The sequence below is a fragment of the Lissotriton helveticus genome, chromosome 7, assembly GCF_964261635.1.
Source record: "Lissotriton helveticus chromosome 7, aLisHel1.1, whole genome shotgun sequence".
Lineage (NCBI taxonomy): Eukaryota > Metazoa > Chordata > Amphibia > Caudata > Salamandridae > Lissotriton > Lissotriton helveticus.
The window spans coordinates 1668476508-1668500537 of record NC_136068.1 but is presented as its reverse complement, the minus strand read 5'-3'; the positions used below and the strand labels follow the sequence as shown (position 1 = coordinate 1668500537).

Sequence of the window (24030 nt, the reverse complement as noted above, 5' to 3'; positions counted from 1 at the left end):
AGACTCCGCCCATAGGAACTGGAGGCAAGGATGTCTGGGATACTGGTGCCAGATTAAAACAAAGATGGTGATGGGTGGAGTGCTTGCAAAAGTGTCACCCACAGGCAATTTTTCTGGACTAACTTGGGTAACTTTCCCTCTGAAAAGTATCAACAACAACCCCAGTTCTGTTTCAAACTTGTTGGGACATATAGTTGCTGCTACACCTTTATATTCATGTCCCTCACAGTTGCCTAGCCCCTGTGGTTCACATCTTCTTCCACTTCTATACATCTCCACCCTAAACACATCCTGCCTTCCCCATTCTGTGTTTATAAGTCTTGCTTCTGTCCAACCAGGAACTGATAACCTTGCTCCCTGGCTTCCAAATGGTGCACAGTGACAAGCTGTTGGAATAGGCTGACCAGATGTCTCGGATTTGCCCAGACAGTCCCGGGTTTTGAAGTACTGTACCAGCGTCCCAACACTTAAAACCAAAGAATTTCCTTGTTTTTAAGGAAAAATCGTGTGAGCCTGCATTCATGTTTGTGTGCAGGCTCACATTTCAGCCAGGCCTCTCAGAAACTGGTTACATTACTACAGTTGTTTTGAGTCACCTGCTGCACTGCTTCTCCTCATTCAAGCAACACAGCAGGATTCAATGAGGTGTGCATCAGGGCTGCAGAGCCCCTATGTCAAGGCTGGGCCCACCAGTTGAGGCCAAGAGCTCTTCATGAAAAGGGGAGGGAAACCAAAGGTTAATGGGATGTTATAGTTAGGAATTAGCATTTTAAAAAAACATAGAAATTCACTGAAAAAACCCAAGGGTACAGAGACGATACAGATAGGCTTGTGTTTCACTTGTACAAAAACAGAGAAATTCAGCAGTTATAGTTAGCTGGGCTAACTATACCTCACTCCCCTGTAATGCACTGCTTATGACCTCAAATATTACATTACTCATGACATAGTCAGTGACATCACTGATGACATCACTCATTACATCTCAAATGACATCACTGATGACACTATCCACAGAATCACTGATGAACGCACTCACACCCCAATATAACCTTTCATACACCCACTTCAACTTCCAAACTACCATTCTGAAAACCATTGACGCACCCATACAAGTACTTACATACCCACTCACTGATTCATAGGTATATGCACAACATCCACTCCCTCACCCATACAGCCACTCGAACACCAACTCACTCACTAATACAGCCATTGATATATCCACTCATATACCCATACAGCCACTCACTCATTGTCAGTCACCCATAGAGCTACTCACACACCTACTCAGTGGCCCTTAAAGTCAATCACACAGTTACTTACTCACCTATAGTTATACACACACACTCACTTATTCATACAGATACAACACATACTTACTCACTCATAGAGTCACGCACACAAACACACAGTCACCCATACAGCTACTATCACAATCCCTCACTCGCACAGTCATTCATATACTCCAACACTCACCTATACTGCCTTTCACATATACAGTTACTCACCCATATACCATTGACACATCCATTCACTCACTGACACACCCATACACACACACTCTGTCACCTATAAAGCCCTTCACTTACGCACTCACAAACCCATACAGCCACTGACTCACCCACTCACTCATCCATGCAGGCAGTCACACACCCTCTCACCCAACCACACAGACACTCATACAGGTAATCAGACAATCAGTCACCCATACAGCCACTTACATACCTACTCACCAACCCATACAGCCACTTAGATACCAGCTAACAGACTGATACAGACATTCGCACAACCTAGTCACTCACCCATACATTTACTGAGACACCTAATCACTCACTTATACAGTCAGCCACGCATCCATTGAATTATCCATACAGGCACTTATATACCCACTGATTCACCAGTACACCTTGGTATATATATTTAACACTCACAAACTTTTTAAAAACACTTAGAGTCATTAGATAAGGTCATCAGTGATGTCATTTGAGATATCATCAGTGATGTCACTTACCATGTCGTCAGTGACGTAATATGTGAGGGCATAAGCAGTGCATTGCGGGGGCATGAGTTATAGTTAGCTCAGCTGGATTTCTCTGGTTTTGTACGAGCAAAACATGAGCCTAACTATAACGTCTCTGGAAAATTTGTTTTTATCAGTGAATTTCTGAGGTGTTTTTAAATGCTAATTCCTAACTATAATGTCCGTGAAACCTTTGTTTTTTTAGTGAATTTCTACGTTTTGTTTAAGTAGCAGTCACATTTGCAGAGTGGTGGAGAAAGGGGGCTGGCCAGTTTTCAGTGATCCTGCTGTGTAGGACTTACATGAGGTACCAGGAGGGCTTTTTAAACTGCAAAATCCCTACGGAGTAAGGTTTCATCTCCCAACTAGTAATGCACCACAAGCAGCGTTTGCAGAGTGGTAGAGAAAGGGGTGTGGCCTCCGAAGAGCTCTTAGCACTCCAGTGGTGTGGGACTCACTGAAGATAACAGGAGGGGTAGTTGGACCCCAAGGACATCCTTGGGGGCTAACTACCGCTCCTGTTATCTCAAGTAAGTCCCACACAACCCAGTTGCTGAGACCTGGTAGGAGGCTCCCGCCAAGCCATAGCAAACTGCAATGTCCTGGGGGTGGGCACCCCAGGACATTGCTGCAGCCGGTCCTGGGGGTGGTGGTCCCCAGGGCCATCTACGATTCCATGAGGGGGGCCGTGCAGCCCCCCTCCAACATTAATTAAACCCTGGGGAGGTGGTGGTCCCCAGGGCTGTGAGGGCCACATGGCCCAGTAAATAATTCAATTTAGAGTTGCACCGGGGAGGTGTAGAGGGGATAGCACCCCCACACACATTATTTTTACATATAGCCCTGGGGAGATGGCACATTTCAGTCATTTAGTGCCTGGGAGGTGGCGGTCCCAGGGATGCAGGGAGCCCCCATTATTATTTATCATTGCCCGGGGACCTGGCAGATCCGGGGCCTAATTAAATGAAGCACAGCAACCCATGCTTCATTTAAAAAAAGTTTTAGGTGGGATTTGTGGATACAAATGTAACTACCCCCAAATTATTCTTTTTTCATGCTTTTTGGGCCCTGGGGGCACCCTCTGAAACCCACCCAAGAGGCCCAGGGGCCAGGGTGATTCTACCCTGCCCCCTTATCTTTTTTGTATCGCTATTTCTTGTGACTTTGTTCAAGCGAGTTACAAGATCGTTGCCAATACTTCCTGGTTCGAAGTGGTGGCAGTCAATCACATCTCAGGCACAAGATTGTGAGGGGTTGCGGATCTACCGTGGCCACAGTTGTATATCTAGAAAAATGTTTACATTTCTCAGAAACGACTGAATGGATTTACATCATTTAACAAAAAGGTCGCTTTCTGGACCAAGTGCTACCTTTTTGCCAAATTTGGTTTAATTCCGTTCAGCATTTCGGGCCGTAGCCGTGTCTAAAAGTTTCCTACAGAAATTAACATGGAAAAAAAGCGTTTTGAGACCGCCCCCCTTTTTCTCTGCCCCACTCGACACGTCACCCTGAAATTTTTAAGCCAGTAGCTGTAGTGATTGCATCGATAGTTTTGAAAATTTCGTGAAGATTCGTTAAACAGCGCAAAAGTTATTGGCAAATCAATAGATGCTTTTCCTATGAAAACTAGTTCCTAACTATAACTATAACTATATATATATATATATATATATATATATATATATATATATATATATATATATATATATATATATATATATATATTCAATACAAATTGCCCACGAGCTTAGAGGAGCACACAACAGCGCCTCCACCATCCGGTGCTTGTCGTCCACCCTCCTGCAGGAAACCTTTTATTCATATTCGCCTGATGCGTTTCAGGGTAAGTGTAACCCCTATTCTCTGAATAACAAAATAGAGAGGCTAAAGGGAGGAACTTTTCCCGCACCGAAAAGCACAGTTAATCATCAAGCCCACCCACCTACAGGATTCTGAAATCTACTACAGACTTGTAACGTTGCCAAGATGAAAGATTACGGCGCTGTGTTTCTGATAGACCGCATGTCCCAGAAAGCACGGGGCATGCAAATTGCACTCAGCAAGGCCTCCTGAAGTCACGTGGGGCCAACACGTAATAAAAGGATCAGAAAACACACGAATGTTTTTGCGCCATGATTTTGAGCATAGAAGCCTCTGAGGAAGGGGTTACTTACCCTGAAACGCGTCCCCCAACCCCACTACTCATATGAACAATAGTTTACCATAACTGTTGTCAGAAGGGAAATAACACCAACACATTGCAGAGCACCGTGGACTGGGGACATTTCCATGACCAAGCACACTTGAGCACGATTCTCCCCACCTTGTTTTATTATGCTGGTTTCAGTCTTTATGAGACCCTTGTGTTTTTCTGCATGGATAAATTGATGGGCGATGTGAAGGTCTAGCGGGTAGCGCTTTGCTGAGTGGGCAATAAGATCAGCAGCCCCTTACCTTCAGGCGGAGAGGCCTCCCCTTCCTCCGCCTCCCGCCGCTACGGCTCCTCCTGAACACCCATGCAGTTTTCTTTACTCTCCGATGTTATTGCTAGGTAGTCCGACCTGCAGGGATTGAGACACAGTTAGTCAATCAGTTATTGTTAACATTCATGTCACCTGTCTTACAACTACTGTCATCTGCAACAGTGTGCTTATACATGTTTAATTGTAGGTTCCTTTGTGCCCATTAAGCAATCGTGCCTCCAGGAATCGCTTACCATCTGTCCACACCAGGATTTAATTCTGACATAAGCAAAACTTTAGTTAGTTAAATAATACGGTGTTTCAGTTTGAAGCAAACCTATAAACTGTTGTGGTTATAAAAGGTCATCTAAACACGTACCTTTGTTAAGTCGGTTAGAAAGTAAAAAGACTAACATGCACATCAGAGTTAAGGGTTCAAACATAAATGTATCACTTCTTTCTTTGAATTTGTAAGATCTAATAGGCATGGGCTAACTTTAACCCATGCTCGTTATCTTGTCTATTATAAGAAACGTAGGGGCAGATTTATGATAACTCACCACTCATGGTCCGCCGCATTTACAATGCGGCGCACCATGGGGTAAAAACGGCACAGATGCGTGACGCATCTGTGCCGTAAAAGTGGCGCATTGCTGGAGTTGCATCGCAAGCGCGACGCAGCTCCAGCAAGGCTCGGGGGTGCCCCATCTTTACAATGCTGCGTCAAGACCTACGCCTGCTTCAAGCAGGCGCAGGGTTTTGACGCAGCATTGGCCTGAAAGTGACTGAGTGAAATCTTATAGATTTCACTCAGCCACTTTTGCGAGGCGCACCTGCCCCGGAACGCCCACCCTGCGCCGGAACGCCCACAAGTGGCGCAGGGCTTTACAATGTGACGCATCTGCCTAGATGCGTCACGTTGTAAATGGGTCGTAGGGATGCGCCACGTTTACGCCGCAGTTGCGTGACGCAAACGTGGCGCATTCCCAACATAAAACTGCCCCGTAGTGTTCGAGTGCAGTGGAAGGCCCTTCACAACAAAACTAGTCCGCATTCATTTGCTTATTTCTAAAGTAGTTGTTAAACTGATACTAATTAGGTGGTATTTTTGCATAGGCGGTATTACCATGTGTAAAAATTACAAAATATTGAATTACAATCAAACAATGTGCCTCAATATGCCTTATAATTTATTTTTTCTGACAGCTTAATTTAGTCAAGCCTGACATAATTTGGTGCTCCCCTGCTGCATAATCCTAGTGGCCCTGATTATAACGTAGTAACAGTTTCCGATCACAATCAGTGTCACCCAGAATCACTTGTCTAGTCATTCCGGCTTCAACACTATACTGCGCGCTGCTGCTTTTTGCTAGGTTCTGGCTGTACAGATACCACATTTTTATATACATAAATACATTGGGCCCGATTCACAGAACTAACTTAAGACAAAATCCTAAACTTACTACTTTTGGTATTCACAGAAGTTAGGATTTTGTCTTAAGTTTGTCTTAAGACAGACTTAAGACAGACTTAAGTTAGTATTTTGTCTTAAGTCTGTCTTAAGTCTGTCTTAAGACAAACTTAAGTCAAAATCCTAACTTCTGTGAATACCAAAAGTAGTACGTTTAGGATTTTGTCTTAAGTTAGTTCTGTGAATCGGGCCCATTGTCCTCACTATAGTTTAAGGCTACACATGGGGTCACGCTGTACTAACAGTGCAAGGAAGCTAAAGCCAAAAGCAACCCTAAAGAGGGTGAAATACTGCCTGCCACTGATATTATAGAGATGAAATAACTCTCTATAAAGAAGGTTTAAATCATAGGAATGGATCGATATTTAACAAATGAACACAAACCATTGCCACATATATTAATCTAATTTAGTTGATATTTGTTTAAATATAGTAGCGAAAATCTAATATGAATCAATTGTGACCACTATAACATATTAAAAAATATATATAATAGTAAAAACAACTCTTTTTTTCTCACCCCTTGTCCAGTCACTCAAATTCAATCTCACCTAAAAAAACTCTCTTACATACCACAGCTATACTCATTCTGCTTTCATACTAAAAGTGTAGACAGACTAACATATTTATGCATAAACAGGAATAATCAAAACAAGCTTTTAGAACTTAGAATCCTAGGTATAACTACTCATATTTCTCTTAGATGGTCAAAAAGGATTCTCTTAGATGGTTGAAAGAGTGCTTCAATACAGCACATAATTAATCTCAATACTTATGTATATCATCATTTTTAACATAGGTACAATTATATCCATGTTAGCGCTCAAATGTTCCTGTTACATCACGTGCTGATGTGTTTTTCGGTCAAGGCCGAGTTGTAGACAAACTTTCTTCAAGGCACAGGTTCTTAATTTGATATGTTTACCGAGAGTAGAGGGGAAAGGCGAAAGCAGAGAAAAATATATTTTTCCATCAAAAAATCATGCTTTCTCTAAGTTTAATAAGCAAAAGAGGGAACAAATCTTCTGGTCCAGGTTATATACCAAGAAGAATTTCTCAGATTTTTCTCAAAGTCAAGATCTTCATTCCTATCGGAGTAACTAGAGTCTCAATATATCTTAAAAATCCTCAAAAGTTCCATAAATCAGGATCACGCCTACATTTCTGATACTCGTGCTGGCTTATTTATCTGCAACAAACATCCAGGAATAGGTCCAGCCCTCGGTCTGTCTGATTGTCCAAAGGAAGCTATTCTTACAAGGGTTTCATGGTGACAGTTCCGATGAAGCTTGAACTGGCGCCCACGTATCTCCTAACCTCCTTGAGGCATAATGTGAGCAGTGGTATCACAGTGAGTACCATTAGCAAAAGCAGTCTATCCCTGGAAGATTGTAATGCTGAAGATACATATTGTATAGGCCACATATCTTCTATCCCACACAGATGCAACTGAGAAATGTGGCTTAGAGAGTAAAATCTGGAAAATCAGAGTAAACGACGATGGCATTTGGCAAGTGAAGCTATGAGTCATGAATACATTTCATTTGCTACTTTCCTTGCTCATCCTATGGATTCTGGACTCACTAAACTGCCACATGTACAGCATACCGAGGATCGGACGGCAATTGCCTGTTAAGCAGACCTAAGTGATCTGGTAACACACTTGTCGTTGCTGTCTGTGTATTGTGTATTTGTAAAGGGCACTGGTACCCGAGGGGGTATCCTGGTGCAGAGTAGGTATGTGTGTGTGTCTAGCCTTGCCTAGGACAGGGTGGTTAGTAGAATAATTAGGTCTTCAGCTTCATGTGGAATTCAAGAAGAGAGGAGGAGGCTCTGGTGTGAATTGGGAGATACTTCCAGGCTTTAGGAGAGATGTAGAATGCCTGTCCTCCAGATTAAGTTATGTGTATGCATCAAATGTGTGTTAGGATGAGTCTTGTGGAGTGTAGGTGTCTAGGTGGTTGGTGAAAGGAGATGCAGCTGTTCAGGTAGATGTGGGTTAAGTTGTGGAGTGCCTTAAGCATGTAGGTGAAAAGTTTGAACCAAGCACTCTTGTATATCAGGAGCCAGGGGGGTACCTTGTGAAGTGGGTTCTACATGGGAGGTTGAGGATGAGTCTGTCTGTTGAGTTCTGGATGGTTTGTATTTGTCTGGTGAGTTGTTTTGTGATGCCAGCACAGAGGGTGACCCATAGTCCAGTTTGCTGCTGACGAGAGCTTTCATAATGGTTTTTCAAGATGTATGGAAGCAAGATGCAGTGATAGTGTTGACTTGTATGGTCCAGTTTGCTGTTGATGATGATCCCAAAATTCTAGGCATGGGTGCTGGCCATGGATGTGGATCTGAGTTCGGCCGGCCATCAGTTAGAATCTCATGGGGAGGTGTTCTTGCTGAAGATTGCTTCTTCTGTCTTGTCAGTGTTGAGCTTGAGACAGTTAGATTTCATCAAATCAGTAATTTCGGTCATACAGGTGGTGAACTTGATTCTTCTGTTGGGTGACTTGTTGAGAGTGAGAGCATAAGTTAAGTATAGGCAGCATATGAGAGGTGGTTGATGTTGTGCACACATAGCATTGGCCAAAAAGATCATGTACCAGTTAAAATAAGGGTGGGCCTGAGGGATAAACCTTGTGGCGCTTCAAAGAAGAGTTTCCGGGCTTCCGAGGAGTAAGGCATCAGGCTGACGACTTGCATTCCATCCATTAAAAGTGAGCAAATCCAGCAGAGAGTGGGTCCTTGGTTGGTAATCTTGTGAAGGCGTCTGATGAGGATGGGGCATGAGACATGTGAGAAGTTGGCCTGGCATATGCTGTCCACTATTCTAGTGGGCACCTAGCACCAGTCCAAACGACCCTTATTGATGATAGGTTAAAGATAACCTTAACCCCTTCACTGCGGGGTGTTTTCCCCCCCTGTGCGGGGGGAGGGGGGCCTCGCGCAGCACCGCTGTGCTTGCTCGTCATGAGGCACAGTGGAGCTGCACTCATGACGAGCTGAGCTCGTCGCAGCCACACCCGTTTTGGAACTTTCAGCACAGCGGGGAAATTATCCCCGCGTGCGAACGTTCCAACGACTGTGACAAGCTCAGCTCGTCATGAGTGCAGCTCAACCGTGCCTCATGACGAGCAAGCACAGCGGTGCTGCGCGAGGCCCCCCTCCCCCCGCACAGGGGGGGAAAACACCCCGCAGTGAAGGGGTTAAGCTCGTCATAAGCACACAACGGGTTAATAGAAAGCTATCCTAGTGGTAGCTGTGGAGAGCAGCCTTCAGGCTAAGTCTTGGAGGAATATAAAGCAGCTTGTTTTACCAGTCTATAATCTCATGAATGATCAATTGAAAGGAGAACCACACTAGGTATATATATAAAATATATGTATTTATTCTAAACATATCCCTCTAGTCCCTTTATGAGGCTAGAGGCAAAAGTACATTCAGTAAACTTAATATCACACAGTAAATTAGCACAATACGCGTTGAGCCCTAGGGGCGTACCAAACCATATATTAAGAAAGTGGTATAACTACCACGACTTGCATAGATACAAGGCCTAGAGCCTGTAGAACTGCTGGGGCCACCAGGAACAACACACGGTAGTGACACAGGGGACGTGTGCAGTGTGTGAACACAGCAGCGAATCACCAGTAACTTCTATGGGGAAAGTCGCGGTTGGAATTTTAAAGTTAAAGGACACTTAGAGGAGGACTTGGAGCAAACCCCTTTAGAACTAGGGGATTCTAGAGCCAACACCAATAGGAGCACTGGAGAACTCGAGTTACCTCACCCAGGGAAGCCGGGTGCATAGGTATCTTTTGGTGTCGGGTTTCGTCATTGTTTTCAATGGCAATCTGCTGCAAAGTGCTGCTGGCGTCCAAGTGGAAAGTGTCTGGTGTGATCCAAGCCTGGATTGAAGATGAGAAGAACCTGAAAGCAGAGGGGACAGAGTCTGGGTCACTTGCCAGTGACCAGGGGCATGATAGTCGAATGTACCGATGTCGGGTGATTTCAGGTGAAGGAGGTGAAGCTTGACTCTTCAGCCACGAGGACCAGGAGGCGTCGACGACAACCAGGTTCTAGATTCCATCTGTCACACAAAGGATGTTGAGTGCTGCGGTGTCGGTGTCCGGATTGGACCCAACAAGCCTTGGCAACCCACGCAGGAATCAAATAAATGCTTCGGTGCAGACCAGCAAGATCTGAGGGACTCATCACGTGGTGGAGAGTCAGGGCACGTCTGGAGCAACCAGGAAAGCCCAAGGGAAAGTAGAGTTATCTTCGAGGTGACCCAGCAGTCGACGGACCCACCAGTCGACGGACCAGGGATCGTGAAGGAGCCTCGAGTGGAAATGCAAGAAGCGGGCTCACGCAATACTCGTGGAGTGTAGGCCCACAATTGTTTGTGCAGATGATGCTCTGGGCTTGGGCTACTAGTAACCCAAAGCACAACTTCAGGGAAACTCGGGAAGTTAATGCACTTAGCAAATGTGCACAGTGTACAGGGGTTCCGTTTTCCCGTCACGCGTGAGGGCTGCAGGTCTCAGCTTTGCTGGGGACTCGTGTCGCCCTCTGAGAAGTCTGGAAATCCTCTACCTGTGTCGCAAATACTACAGAGTCCGTTGGGAGCTTCGGAAATGCAGACCGGCAAGATGCTTCGTTGGTGCCTGCTTGAGCAGGGGAGTCACTCCTTGACCCCAAGGGAGATTCTTCAGTTCTCTAGTCTTTAGTAGAGCGTCGAAGTTCCAGGATTCAGTTTCAGAGTTATGTCCAGGTGTAATCTAAAGTCCTGTTGCCAAGGGTTCCTTACTTATACTAAGAAAAGGTGTTGGACATATTCCGCGGACCCACCTATGGGAGGGTCTGGAAAGAGGGGTGGTTACACCCATTTCATTTGTCTAGGTTCATGCCAGAGAAGGGGCTGGTAGCCCCTGCAACCGGTTTGAACTGGGCTATGCACAGGGACACCAAGTGTACCCCCAGTGCAGACTTTCAAAGCACTCCTGGAGTGCACCCACCCAGCCTAATACACTAAAGCCTGTCTGGGAGGTGGTTACGCCTCCCTGTGACAGGAAATCTATTGTACAGGCCTCCCCTGCCGGAGTTTCGTCCAGCAGCAGGAGGTCAGACTCGTGTCTGTGGCTGCAGCATCCATTTTGTGATGCCAGGGCTATTTTAAACTATTACCGGTTAGACCAGTGTGTACATGTCTATCCCTCAAGAAGGGTGGAATTCTACCACCGCCACCAGGACTGGCGGGGGTAGGATTCCAAAGTGTTTGACACCAAACACGACATGTTTCCATGCAGCCATTCCAAAGTTAGCATTTACCGCGAGGTTATAATGCACTTAAGAGTATATGGTCTGGCTGCATCACAGAACAGCCTCAGAGAATAGGCTCCGAAAGTTGCAGAGGGGCCCAGCTCATGCATGGGCACCCTCTCACACAAAACCAAACAGTCTGCCTTCAGGATTGATAAGGCCTGCCATAGGAGTGACTGATACGTTTATATGTGTCAGTGATTAAAGGTAGATATAGGTAACCTATATCTTAGTAATGGGTGCATGCACCACCTTATCCAGGCTGCAGTAGTAGTCATGTGGTGCCATTTTGGAAGGTTTCCCAGGGGTGGCATAATACATGCTTCAGCCCCTGGTAGGCCTCTGCTGTACCTATGCCCTTAGTACCTAGTGTTCCATAAACTAGGGACTCACAAGGGTACCCCCGTAACCAAACTGGAGTGTACCTAAAGTACATGCAATCATATTAGAGAGCAAGCAGCTGGATAGCAGGCCCCAGCCACAGTAAAGTCGAAAAACAGTGAACACCAGCAAAAAGTGGGGGTAGCCATAGTAAGCAGTTCCTACTCTCCTACAAGACTCTGTCAAATGCTGCAGGCAGATCCAGAACGATGAGAGGGCTGCCTTGTCTCCTCTGTCTAGGATCATGCAGATGTCATCTTTGACAGCGATCAGCACTATTTCTGAGCTGGTGGCAGACCTGGCCCAGATTGAGTGGTATTGAGGAGCTGGTGGTGTTGATGTTGTCAGTGTGGCACCAGTTAATGAGTTTCTCTTAAACCTTGACTAGGTACAGTGCAAGGGAGATTGATCTGTAGTTGGTGAGCATGGCAGGGTCAGTAGAAGGATTCTTGAGTGAGGGGGAAAATAGTGGCATGTTTCCAGTTTTCTAGGAGAGTAGCTGAGTCAATGGAGGTGTTAAGGATGGTTATAGGATTATTGGCGATGGTATGAGTCCTTTGACAAACGTGTGGCGGGTCAGGGGTCAGAAGGGGCTCCAGATTGGATGGATTACATGGTTACATCAACACTGACAGCAGACCATGTGGTTAGGGTTCATATTTCAGCCATGATGGGAATTTGAGCTGCGAGTCTGTGGACAACTCCTCTTGAATTGTTGTTATCATGATGAGCTCCTACTGTCTGAGCTAGAACCTGTGGTGAAGTTGAAGGTTATCTGTCACTCTCTCTGGAGCTTCACTGAGTGAGGGGTGCGACATCAGTGTGCTGGATCATACAGGGCTAGGGCAGCAACTTGAGGCACAAGCAGAGATATGTAGACCTGTATGCTGCTGCGTACACAGGTGCCTCCGATGCCCCCTCACACATCCATATCATCCTTTGTGACACATTGACTGTGACATACTTCAACACCCAGCCTGGGTGCACACTCACATTTGTGTCTCTGGTTTCGACTGAGTATAGCAGCGCCTGCTTGTCTGGTGTGGCATGGGCCCATTGGAAACAAGTTAAAATATAAGTACTGACCCACATTTTGCTTCAAGCCTGTTTTTTAATAAGTTGGGTAAAACTATCATCTCCAGTACTGACTTTATCTTTGGTGGTTATGAAAGTGTACATTGACAGAGCACATTTACCAAATGTTTTGTTATAATTGGTTAAGAAGTACAACCTGTTATTATGGATACCAGAGAGTCTTTGCTCAGCTTTCGAAGTCTGCTGAAGGAGAAGTTCTTGATTAATTTGATGACATTGTAGAATGCTTATAGAAACCATTATCAATCCAGAAATGTTTAGTAAGTAGGAGATTTCGATATTTCAAAATGAAGCAGGGAACTGTGGAGTGTAGATACATACACCACTGCATTGAGAGGACTTTTGTCACAATACAAGTTTGGTCATCTTGCTGAGTCTTTAGTGAGGGACCAAGCTTTATTGAGTTGTTATGACAAACAAATCCAAAAAAAGTTGCTTTCTAGCAAGGATTCTTCGCTTCAGTGTGCTGTGACACTGCAAGTCATCACAGGGAGAAGCTAAATGACTTAGGAAAAGTGTCAGCTGTAAAAATAGTGCAGAAGGGATGAAATAAATCAACTTCTGAGTTAATTGTTGCACAGGACAATGTATGCTGCAGATGTAGACCCCGGAGACATTCGATGAGTTCGAAATTGCGTCTGCCTTTACATAAAAATTGCAGCCATAATGGGCAGCTAGGTCATTTCACGAGAGTTTGTAGGAGTAGATAAAAAATTAACATAAGCATGGGGGATTGCTTGCATAAGGAGAAGACACCATCTTTTATAAGTTACATGTATAAATGTTTCATTGGCTATAGACAAGGCGATGGTGAAAGACTGGCAGAACGATGGAGTAAGGCTCAGGGAATAGCTGTTACGGCAGAAGCTACTGAACAAGCTCTAAGCGTCATTGGTGATTCAGTCCACTCTATTAACTTGCGATTACAACAATTTCGCACTATATGCCTGCTGTATTACACGCCAGAGAAAATAGCCAAATGGGCTCCATCAGGATCAGTCAGTGCTCGGACAAAATGCCCTAGATGCGATTTGTAAGCAGAAAGCATAACGCATATGTTCATAACATGTCCAAAACTGGGTAAATTCTGGCAGCAGGTGGGCCAGGTATGTTCTCAGAGGCTAGGGATAGATCCATCTCTCGCGATTAGGGAAATTATGATTGGCTCAGGGAATATGAGTTATAGACTCTCTTTTTTATTTCTGATCCTACTTTTTGCTACCAGGCTGGTAATCGCCCGTCTATGGATTTGTCCTTGTCCTCCTTCAATAAGCTATCGATGGATGTTGGCTAGGGAAACGTATGAGATGGTAGTTGCATTGGCAAATGCTAGGGGTGCTCACTCTATGATAGAACTAAATGCTATATGGGTGCTTTTATTCTAGTGATTAACCTCTGTGATATCATTGAGGCTAAAAATTGATGTTTGCTTTTTTTTATATTTGTAATGCTGTACTATCTAAGGTAGAGATATCCTAATTTGTAATACTGCTATTGTGACGCTCTCTCTCTTTATGGATATTCCCTTTTGTTTTTTCTTCATTTTTTCTGTTTTGTATCTAAATATCTGTGATACCCTCTTGTTGACAAATAAAAATAATTAAAAAACCAAAAAAGCATGGAGGAGACGTCTCAGTAGTTCAAAGAAATAAAAGTGTGGCTCTTTCAATGTCAATCGAAAGATTTATGGTCATAGTGGATTAGATAAAGTTAGTGACATTACTGTGAATATAATAAATAGCATAGCTCTTGAGTTTTTGCTGAATCCTGGCACTCACATTTCTGTTGTGTCTCATAAAACATTTGAATTAGTTTGACAAAACAGAGCGTTGGATTCTTTTGGTGTCAAATTTGCAGCATATACAAAAGTTGCTTCTCTATGGGTATTTTTTAGTTAGTATTAACTTCATGTATGTTACTAACATACGTCAGGATGCCCTCGGATTTAAACATGATGGTGTACTGGAGATCCTGCTTAGACCTGGAAATATAATGGAGGTCGCACTTGAAAAAGGAAGGGATGTGGAGGACAGGAAAGGTGTAAAGGAAATTGGGGTAGAAGTTGGTAGTGAGTGTGCTGTGAATGACATATAGATGGTTGGTGAGGGACAATATAAACCACATTAAAGGGAATATAAAGGATTCTTTGCTAAGGTGTTGGGATAGTTAAGTTGGTTTGTTCACACTATCAAAATTGAAGAACAATATATGCATATGATGAGGAGTGTACTGCTGGAAGTGGAAGAAGAGTTGCCCAAGTACCTATAGACAATGTGTAAGTAGAAGGTGATTGTCCTGTGGAGATTTCCTCATAGACCTCACCTATTGTAGTCACCCAAAAAGACACAGTACAATGAATTGTGTATGTAAGTGGACCTTAGTATCCTCAACAAAGAGATCTGGCTGTGGGGCACCCATTGCCCAAAACTTGATATACGTCAGCAACAAAACATGGAATCAAGCTGTTCTTCATATTAGACTTAGGTTCATGTTTTGAAACAAGATGGAATTTAACCAAAGTATAGTCTATCGGAAGATGTGGGGAAGCTCCCACACCAGTTCCTAAACAAGATGTCATGTCATGTTTCTGACCATGTGAGTTCCAGAATTGTCCAATCCCCGCTCCTGGACCCCCCTACATTTAGTCGGGAATGATACCTAATGCAGTCATTCTCTAGAAGTGCCACATAATTCTGGAACTCTCTGTCTCCCTTACCCACCCTAACCACCTACCTAGTCCCTTTCAAAAAGGACTTCAAGCTTCTCCCATTTGACAGACACTTTGGTTAATTTCCCTTGAACACACTTTAGTTCTCTCTTCACCAGGATCAGAAGTACCTTTGTTATGTGACCCACTATCTAAATAGATGTGTTAACTGTATACAACCTCTGACTGGATGTATGGCGGAGCAACACATTCTGTTGTAACGCATACCATTACATCGAGGCTGTTACAGTACAAATGCCTTTATCACGCATGCTTTTACAACAAATTCCCGATCCCTAAAACTAGCCTCTAACGCTATCCAACCCCCCGGCTTCCAGCCACAGAACAAAACCCAGCCCTGACCCCTAAAACTGGACCTGGCGCAACCCCCCAAAAAGACCAGGCCCCAGCCCGAAGCCCTAAAACTGGACCCCCCCTAAACAACAACCTGCTGCTGCACCAATGCTGAAACCCCCCACCCCGCCCTCCTCTACAATCCCTTTAACTTCATAACGAGGCAGGCAGCTCCTGAAGGCAGATGTGTGGCGCAGGTCGTGTTTCCCCTAAAGAGAAAGCAGAAGGGTCTCTTTGCTCCTCCTCTACCACCTTTACCACCGTTACCACCCATATGCCCTTACCACCAGTACCACACAAAAGCTCTTACCATTCATACCTTTAAAACGTTGGAAAAGCATGGGTGGTAAAGGCGTATGCGTTGTAAAATCACGCGTTGTAAAGTCTTGTGTGATAACGGTCCATGTATTGTAACAATCGCGAGTTAACAACTGCTGTTGTAACTGTCTCATGTGGTAATGCGCATTTTCCTATAAAGTCTGAGTTTAATCACTGGAACAGGAACTCGCTGTAACCCATGTATCCTACTATTGTTGTAAAGGGCTCTGATGCCTTCGGGCCATAGTCACGTTATATAAAATTGCAAAACAAATAAATAAATATATGTATTTATTTATTAAGTTTATATAGCGCGGACTTGACCCTGGTAGGGTATCAGAGCGCTTTACAATTCCGAAAGATTAACCCACAAGTGATACCCCTAGTTGGGGGGCACTGGGGAAGGTTGTGATGGAGTCTGGGTGAATTGTGCAGTTGGAATCTAACAATTAGTGGGATAGAGGTATGGTAGTGTGAGTGAGTCGCTGTGGAAAAATAAGTGTTAAGTGGCAATATTTGCCGAATAGAGATTTGGCGGGGGAGCAGGGTGAGGTGGTTATAAGTGATGCTCGAGGGTTTGCAAAAAGACCATTTATAGCAGCTTCAAGGCCTACTTTTCTGAAAAAGTACAACTGTAGTGACCATTGTTGTGGAATCAGCTGCTAGCTGAAAAAGGTGGGGGTACAGATTGGGTCTTAAAGGAAGCCCTGCCATATAAACTTCCACAAACTGCAACCCTCCATGCAAGTCCGGCACATGGGGGGGTGCTGTCCTACCTGAAGTGAGGCTTTGTGTCCCTGCCGCCAGACACCGGTCCTTCAAAACTCACCTCAAAGTTCTCCTCCTTCAAAGACACTTCCAGATCTAATTCACGCCCTCTCTATTCCCTGAAGGAAGTTCTTCCACTATAGGAAATTATGTGCTCCATGCCTATAGAAGAGCCTTCCCAGTGTGTACTTGTGTTTTGAGTGTTTGCCATTTATCTCGGTTTTATACCTCTACTTGCATCTTGTACGCATATGTAATTTGCACACATGTCACTTTTTCCTCTTGTAACGTATCGTTTGCTACCTCTTGTATTTTGTTTGCTTTTGATACATGCACAATTGTCACCTTTGCCTCATGTAATGTAACGTTTGCTTTTGAAACATGAGAACTTGAAATTTTCTCCTCCGCTCTGACACCTTCGGGTAAAGTCCGCGCAATATAAAAACGCATAAAATAAATGCATAAAGTAGAGGAAGTTGGGCGCCACCTACTGATGGTACTACAGATGCATGGCTGCTTGCTATGGCTGTGCCCTAGCACAGGCCTTGCGCCTGTGACCCGCACACACCGACTCTGCAGGGAAAGTAACCACGGGTCACTGCTGCGGCGACAGCGCCTCCCTGCCACGGATCAATAGACTGGAGGGGCAATGTGCCTGATCGCTTCTGGCTCCTCCATTTTTGTCGCAGTCCTATTGATCCCACTGGTCTCTTACACTCCCCCATCCCCCTCCGCTCTCCCTTACATCCCTTCTCCTCCGCCGCACTCTTCATGGCTGTTTAAGAGATCGGACACCCACAAGCTTAGATGCCAGCAGCGCCAACCCAGCCTATCATCATTCTAAGGGCGGTAAATAAAGTTCGATTGAGTAAGGTAATAACAGAACCTGACCTTGACTAGGCGCCATGCGCACAATGAATTACGCGGTGTGCCCTCTTTTTACGGTGAATTAGAGCATTATGTTTATTTTCAGGCGTTATGAGACGGATTATGACAATTAGTATTTATTACAAGTAAGAATAGTAACATTAACACCACTTCTATTAATAATACTGATTATCACCGACCTGCTATACCCTTCCCTTTCCCGCTGCATGTCCTCTCTAGCACAATTAATTGGAGTGCTCAGATGGTCCCTGACCCAGCCCCTCTTATCTTTGTGACGTCAATGATCCATACGTCATCTTAATATGTTCCTCAGAACGAGATCCATTAAAGATAAGGCAACAATTAGCTGTAAAACTATTTAGAGGGATTGGCAAAGGGCCCAGGTAGCTCATGTACCGTCCCCTGCATCTCCTCTGCCAGTCATTCAGGGCTGCGGCACCCACACTCCCCCCCTCCCCCCCCCACCCCATCACCCTCTCCTCCCTCCCCCGCTCTGGCCTCCTGTCCACAATATTTCTTCAGGCCTCTACTGTTTAATGTCCACGTCTCCTGTTACCCTTCCCTCTCCCATAGCCTCACCCCACAGGCTCTGCAGAATCCTTTCTGTCTCTGCCTCTAGGGGTGAACACTCTCTCCACCTTTCTGTCTGCGCCTCTAGGGGTGAACACTCTCTCTTCCTTTCTGTCTGTGGTTCTAGGAGTGAACACTCTCTCTTCCTTTCTGTCTCTGCCTCTAGGAGTGAACACTCTCTCTTCCTTTCTGTCTGTGCCTCTAGGGGTGAACACTCTCTCTTCCTTTCTGTCTCTGCCTCTAGGAGTGAACACTCTCTCTTCCTTTCTGTCTGCGCCTCTAGAGGTGAACACTCTCTCTTCCTTTCTGTTTGCGCCTCTAGGGGTGAGCACTCTCTCTTCCTTTCTCTCTGTGACTCTAGGGGTGAACACTCTCTCTTCCTTTCTGTCTGCGCCTCTAGGGGTGAACACTCTCTCTTCCTTTCTGTCTCTGCCTCTAGGAGTAAACACTCTCTCTTCCTTTCTGTCTGCGCCTCTAGGGGTGAACACTCTCTCTTCCTTTCTGTCTGCGCCTCTAGGAGTGAACACTCTCTCTTCCTTTCTGTCTCTGCCTCTAGGAGTAAACACTCTCTCTTCCTTTCTGTCTGTGCCTCTAGGGGTGAACACTCTCTCTTCCTTTCTGTCTCTGCCTCTAGGAGTGAACACTCTCTCTTCCTTTCTGTTTGCGCCTCTAGGGGTGAACACTCTCTCTGCCTTTCTGTCGGCGCCTCTAGGGGTGAACACTCTCTCTTCCTTTCTGTCTGTAGCTCTAGAGGTGAACACTCGCTCTTCCTTTCTGTCTGCGCCTCTAAGGGTGAACACTCTCTCTTCCTTTCTGTCTGCGCCTCTAGGGGTGAGCACTCTCTCTTCCTTTCTGTCTGCGCTTCTAGGGGTGAACACTCTCTCTTCCTTTCTGTCTGCGCCTCTAGGGGTGAACACTCTCTCTTCCTTTCTGTCTCTGCCTCTAGGGGTGAACACTCTCTCTTCCTTTCTGTCTGTGACTCTAGGGGTGAACACTCTCTCTTCCTTTCTGTCTGCGCCTCTAGGGGGGAACACTCTCTCTACCTTTCTGTCTGCGCCTCTGGGGGTGAACACTCTCTCTTCCTTTCTGTCTGCGCCTCTAGGGGTGAACACTCTCTCTACCTTTCTGTCTCTGCCTCTAGGGGTGAACACTCTCTCTTCCTTTCTGTCTGTCCCTTATGGGGTGAACACTCTCTCTTCCTTTCTGTCTCTGCCTCTAGGGGTGAACACTCTCTCTTCCTTTCTGTCTGCTCCTCTAGGGGTGAACACTCTCTCTTCCTTTCTGTCTCTGCCTCTAGGGGCGAACACTCTCTCTTCCTTTCTGTCTGTGGCTCTAGGAGTGAACACTCTCTCTTCCTTTCTGTCTCTGCCTCTAGGAGTGAACACTCTCTCTTCCTTTCTGTCTCTGCCTCTAGGAGTGAACACTCTCTCTTCCTTTCTGTCTCTGCCTCTAGGGGCGAACACTCTCTCTTCCTTTCTGTCTGTGGCTCTAGGAGTGAACACTCTCTCTTCCTTTCTGTCTCTGCCTCTAGGAGAGAACACTCTCTCTTCCTTTCTGTCTGCTCCTCTAGGGGTGACCACTCGCTCTTTCTTTCTGTCTCTGCCTCTAGGGGTGAACACTCTCTCTTCCTTTCTGTCTCTGCCTCTAGGAGTGAACACTCTCTCTTCCTTTCTGTTTGCGCCTCTAGGGGTGAACACTCTCTTCCTTTCTGTCTCTGCCTCTAGGGGCGAACACTCTCTCTTCCTTTCTGTCAGAGCCTCTAGGGGTGAAGACTCTCTCTTCCTTTCTGTCAGCGCCTCTAGGGGTGAACACTCTCTCTTCCTTTCTGTCTCTGCCTCTAAGGGCGAACACACTCTCTTCCTTTCTGTTTGTGGCTCTAGGACTGAACACTCTCTTTCCCTTTCTGCCTGTGCCTCTAGGGGTGAACACTCTCTCTACCTTTCTGTCTGTGGCTCTAGAGGTGAACACTCTCTCTTCCTTTCTGTCTGCACCTCTAGGGGTGAACACTCTCTCTACCTTTCTGTCTGTGCCTCTAGGGATGAACACTCTCTCTTCCTTTCTGTCCATGGCTCTAGAGGTGAACACTCTCTCTTCCTTTCTGTCTGTGACTCTAGGGGTGAACACTCTCTCTTCCTCTCTGTCTGCGCCTCTAGGGGTAAACACTCTCTCTTCCTTTCTGTCTCTGCCTCTAGGGGTGAACACTCTCTCTTCCTTTCTGTCTGCTCCTCTAGGGGTGAACACTCTCTCTTCCTTTCTGTCTCTGCCTCTAGGAGTGAACACTCTCTCTTCCTTTCTGTCTGTGCCTCTAGGGGTGAACACTCTCTCTTCCTTTCAGTCTCTGCCTCTAGGAGTGAACACTCTCTCTTCCTTTCTGTCTGCGCCTCTAGAGGTGAACACTCTCTCTTCCTTTCTGTTTGCGCCTCTAGGGGTGAACACTCTCTCTACCTTTCTGTCTGCGCCTCTAGGGGTGAACACTCTCTCTTCCTTTCTGTCTGCGCCTCTAGGGGTGAACACTCTCTCTACCTTTCTGTCTCTGCCTCTAGGGGTGAACACTCTCTCTTCCCTTCTGTCTGTGACTCTAGGGGTGAACACTCTCTCTTCCTTTCTGTCTGCGCCTCTAGGGGTGAACACTCTCTCTTCCTTTCTGTCTGCTCCTCTAGGGGTGAAAACTCTCTCTTCCTTTCTGTCTGTCCCTTATGGGGTGAACACTCTCTCTTCCTTTCTGTCTGCGCCTCTAGGGGTGAACACTCTCTCTTCCTTTCTGTCTGCGCCTCTAGGGGTGAACACTTTCTCTTCCTTTCTGTCTACGCCTCTAGGAGTGAAAACTCTCACTTCCTTTCTGTCTGCGCCTCTAGGGGTGAACACTCTCTTTCCCTTTCTGCCTGTGCCTCTAGGGGTGAACACTCTCTCTTCCTTTCTGTCTGTGCCTCTAGGGGTGAACACTCTCTCTTCCTTTCTGTCTCTGCCTCTAGGAGAAAACACTCTCTCTTCCTTTCTGTCTGCGCCTCTAGAGCTGAACACTCTCTCTTCCTTTCTGTCTGCACCTCTAGGGGTGAACACTCTCTCTACCTTTCTGTCTGTGCCTCTAGGGATGAACACTCTCTCTTCCTTTCTGTCTCTGCCTCTAGGGGCGAACACTCTCTCTTCCTTTCTGTCTGCGCCTCTAGGGGTGAACACTCTCTCTTCCTTTCTGTCTCTGCCTCTAGGGGTGAACACTCTCTCTTCCTTTCTGTCTCTGCCTCTAGGGGCGAACACTCTCTCTTCCTTTCTGTCTGCGCCTCTAGGGGTGAAGACTCTCTCTTCCTTTCTGTCTCTGCCTCTAGGGGTGAACACTCTCTCTTCCTTTCTGTCTGCGCCTCTAGAGGTGAACACTCTCTCTTCCTTTCTGTTTGCGCCTCTAGGGGTGAACACTCTCTCTACCTTTCTGTCTCTGCCTCTAGGGGTGAACACTCTCTCTTCCTTTCTGTTTGCGCCTCTAGGGGTGAACACTCTCTCTACCTTTCTGTCTGCGCCTCTAGGGGTGAACACTCTCTCTACCTTTCTGTCTGCGCCTCTAGGGGTGAACACTCTCTCTTCCTTTCTGTTTGCGCCTCTAGGGGTGAACACTCTCTCTACCTTTCTGTCTGCGCCTCTAGGGGTGAACACTCTCTCTTCCTTTCTGTCTGCTCCTCTAGGGGTGAACACTCTTTCTTCCTTTCTGTCTCTGCCTCTAGGGGCGAACACTCTCTCTTCCTTTCTGTCTGCGCCTCTAGGGGTGAACACTCTCTCTACCTTTCTGTCTCTGCCTCTAGGGGTGAACACTCTCTCTTCCTTTCTGTCTCTGCCTCTAGGGGTGAACACTCTCTCTTTCTTTCTGTCTGTGGCTCTAGGGGTGAACACTCTCTCTTCCTTTCTGTCTGCGCATCTAGGGGTGAACACTCTCTCTACCTTTCTGTCTGCGCCTCTAGGGGTGAACACTCTCTCTTCCTTTCTGTCTGTGGTTCTAGGGGCGAACACTCTCTCTTCCTTTCTGTCTGTAGCTCTAGGAGCAAACACTCTCTCTTCCTATCTGTCTGTGCCTCTAGGGGTGAACACTCTCTCTTCCTTTCTGTCTGCGCCTCTAGGGGTGAACACTCTCTCTTCCTTTCTGTCTGCTCCTCTAGGGGTGAACACTCTCTCTTCCTTTCTGTCTCTGCCTCTAGGGGCGAACACTCTCTCTTCCTTTCTGTCTGCGCCTCTAGGGGTGAACACTCTCTCTTTCTTATGTCTCTGCCTCTAGGGGTGAACACTCTCTCTTCCTTTCTGTCTGCGCCTCTAGGGGTGAACACACTCTCTTCCTTTCTGTCTGCTCCTCTAGGGGTGAACACTCTCTCTTCCTTTCTGTCAGCGCCTCTAGGGGTGAACACTCTCTCTTCCTTTCTGTCTCTGCCTCTAGGGGTGAACACACTCTCTTTCTTTCTGTCTAAGGCTCTAGGGGTGAACACTCTCTCTTCCTTTCTGTCTGTGGTTCTAGGGGCGAACACTCTCTCTTCCTTTCTGTCTGTAGCTCTGGGAGCAAACACTCTCTCTTCCTATCTGTCTGTGCCTCTAGGGGTGAACACTCTCTCTTCTGTTCTGTCTGCGCCTCTAGGGGTGAAAACTCTCTCTTCCTTTCTGTCTGTCCCTTATGGGGTGAACACTCTCTCTTCCTTTCTGTCTGCGCCACTAGGGGTGAACACTCTCTCTTCCTTTCTGTCTGCGCCTCTAGGGGTGAACACTTTCTCTTCCTTTCTGTCTACGCCTCTAGGAGTGAACACTCTCACTTCCTTTCTGTCTACGCCTCTAGGGGTGAACACTCTCTTTCCCTTTCTGCCTGTGCCTCTAGGGGTGAACACTCTCTCTTCCTTTCTGTCTGTGCCTCTAGGGGTGAACACTCTCTCTTCCTTTCTGTCTCTGCCTCTAGAGCTGAACACTCTCTCTTCCTTTCTGTCTGCGCCTCTAGAGCTGAACACTCTCTCTACCTTTCTGTCTGTGCCTCTAGGGATGAACCCTCTCTCTTCCTTTCTGTCCATGGCTCTAGAGGTGAACACTCTCTCTTCCTTTCTGTCTGTGACTCTAGGGGTGAACACTCTCTCTTCCTTTCTGTCTGCGCCTCTAGGGGTGAACACTCTCTCTTCCTTTCTGTCTGCTCCTCTAGGGGTGAACACTCTCTCTTCCTTTCTGTCAGCGCCTCAAGGGGTGAACACTCTCTCTTCCTTTCTGTCTCTGCCTCTAGGGGTGAACACACTCTCTTTCTTTCTGTCTAAGGCTCTAGGGGTGAACACTCTCTCTTCCTTTCTGTCTGTGGTTCTAGGGGTGAACACTCTCTCTACCATTCTGTCTCTGCCTCTTGGGGTGAACACTCTCTCTTCCTTTCTGTCTCTGCCTCTAGGGGTGAACACTCTCTCTTTCTTTCTGTCTGTGGCTCTAGGGGTGAACACTCTCTCTTCCTTTCTGTCTGCGCATCTAGGGGTGAACACTCTCTCTTCCTTTCTGTCTCTGCCTCTAGGGGTGAACACTCTCTCTTCCTTTCTGTCTGCGCCTCTAGAGGTGAACACTCTCTCTACCTTTCTGTCTGCGCCTCTAGGGGTGAACACTCTCTCTTCCTTTCTGTCTGTGGTTCTAGGGGCGAACACTCTCTCTTCCTTTCTGTCTGTAGCTCTAGGAGCAAACACTCTCTCTT

At 46.2% G+C, this 24030-nt stretch overlaps 1 protein-coding gene across 1 annotated transcript in view; it reads right to left on the bottom strand.

Annotated features, from left to right (window-relative positions):
• SCN1B (sodium voltage-gated channel beta subunit 1) overlaps positions 1-24030 on the bottom strand; it is a 465938-nt gene that overhangs the window by 15771 nt on the left and 426137 nt on the right. The window contains exon 5 of the mRNA XM_078655363.1: positions 4478-4584. Within this exon, the coding sequence (XP_078511489.1) occupies positions 4518-4584 (67 nt within the window). The 3' untranslated portion in view covers positions 4478-4517. The remainder of the gene's footprint in view (positions 1-4477; positions 4585-24030) is intronic.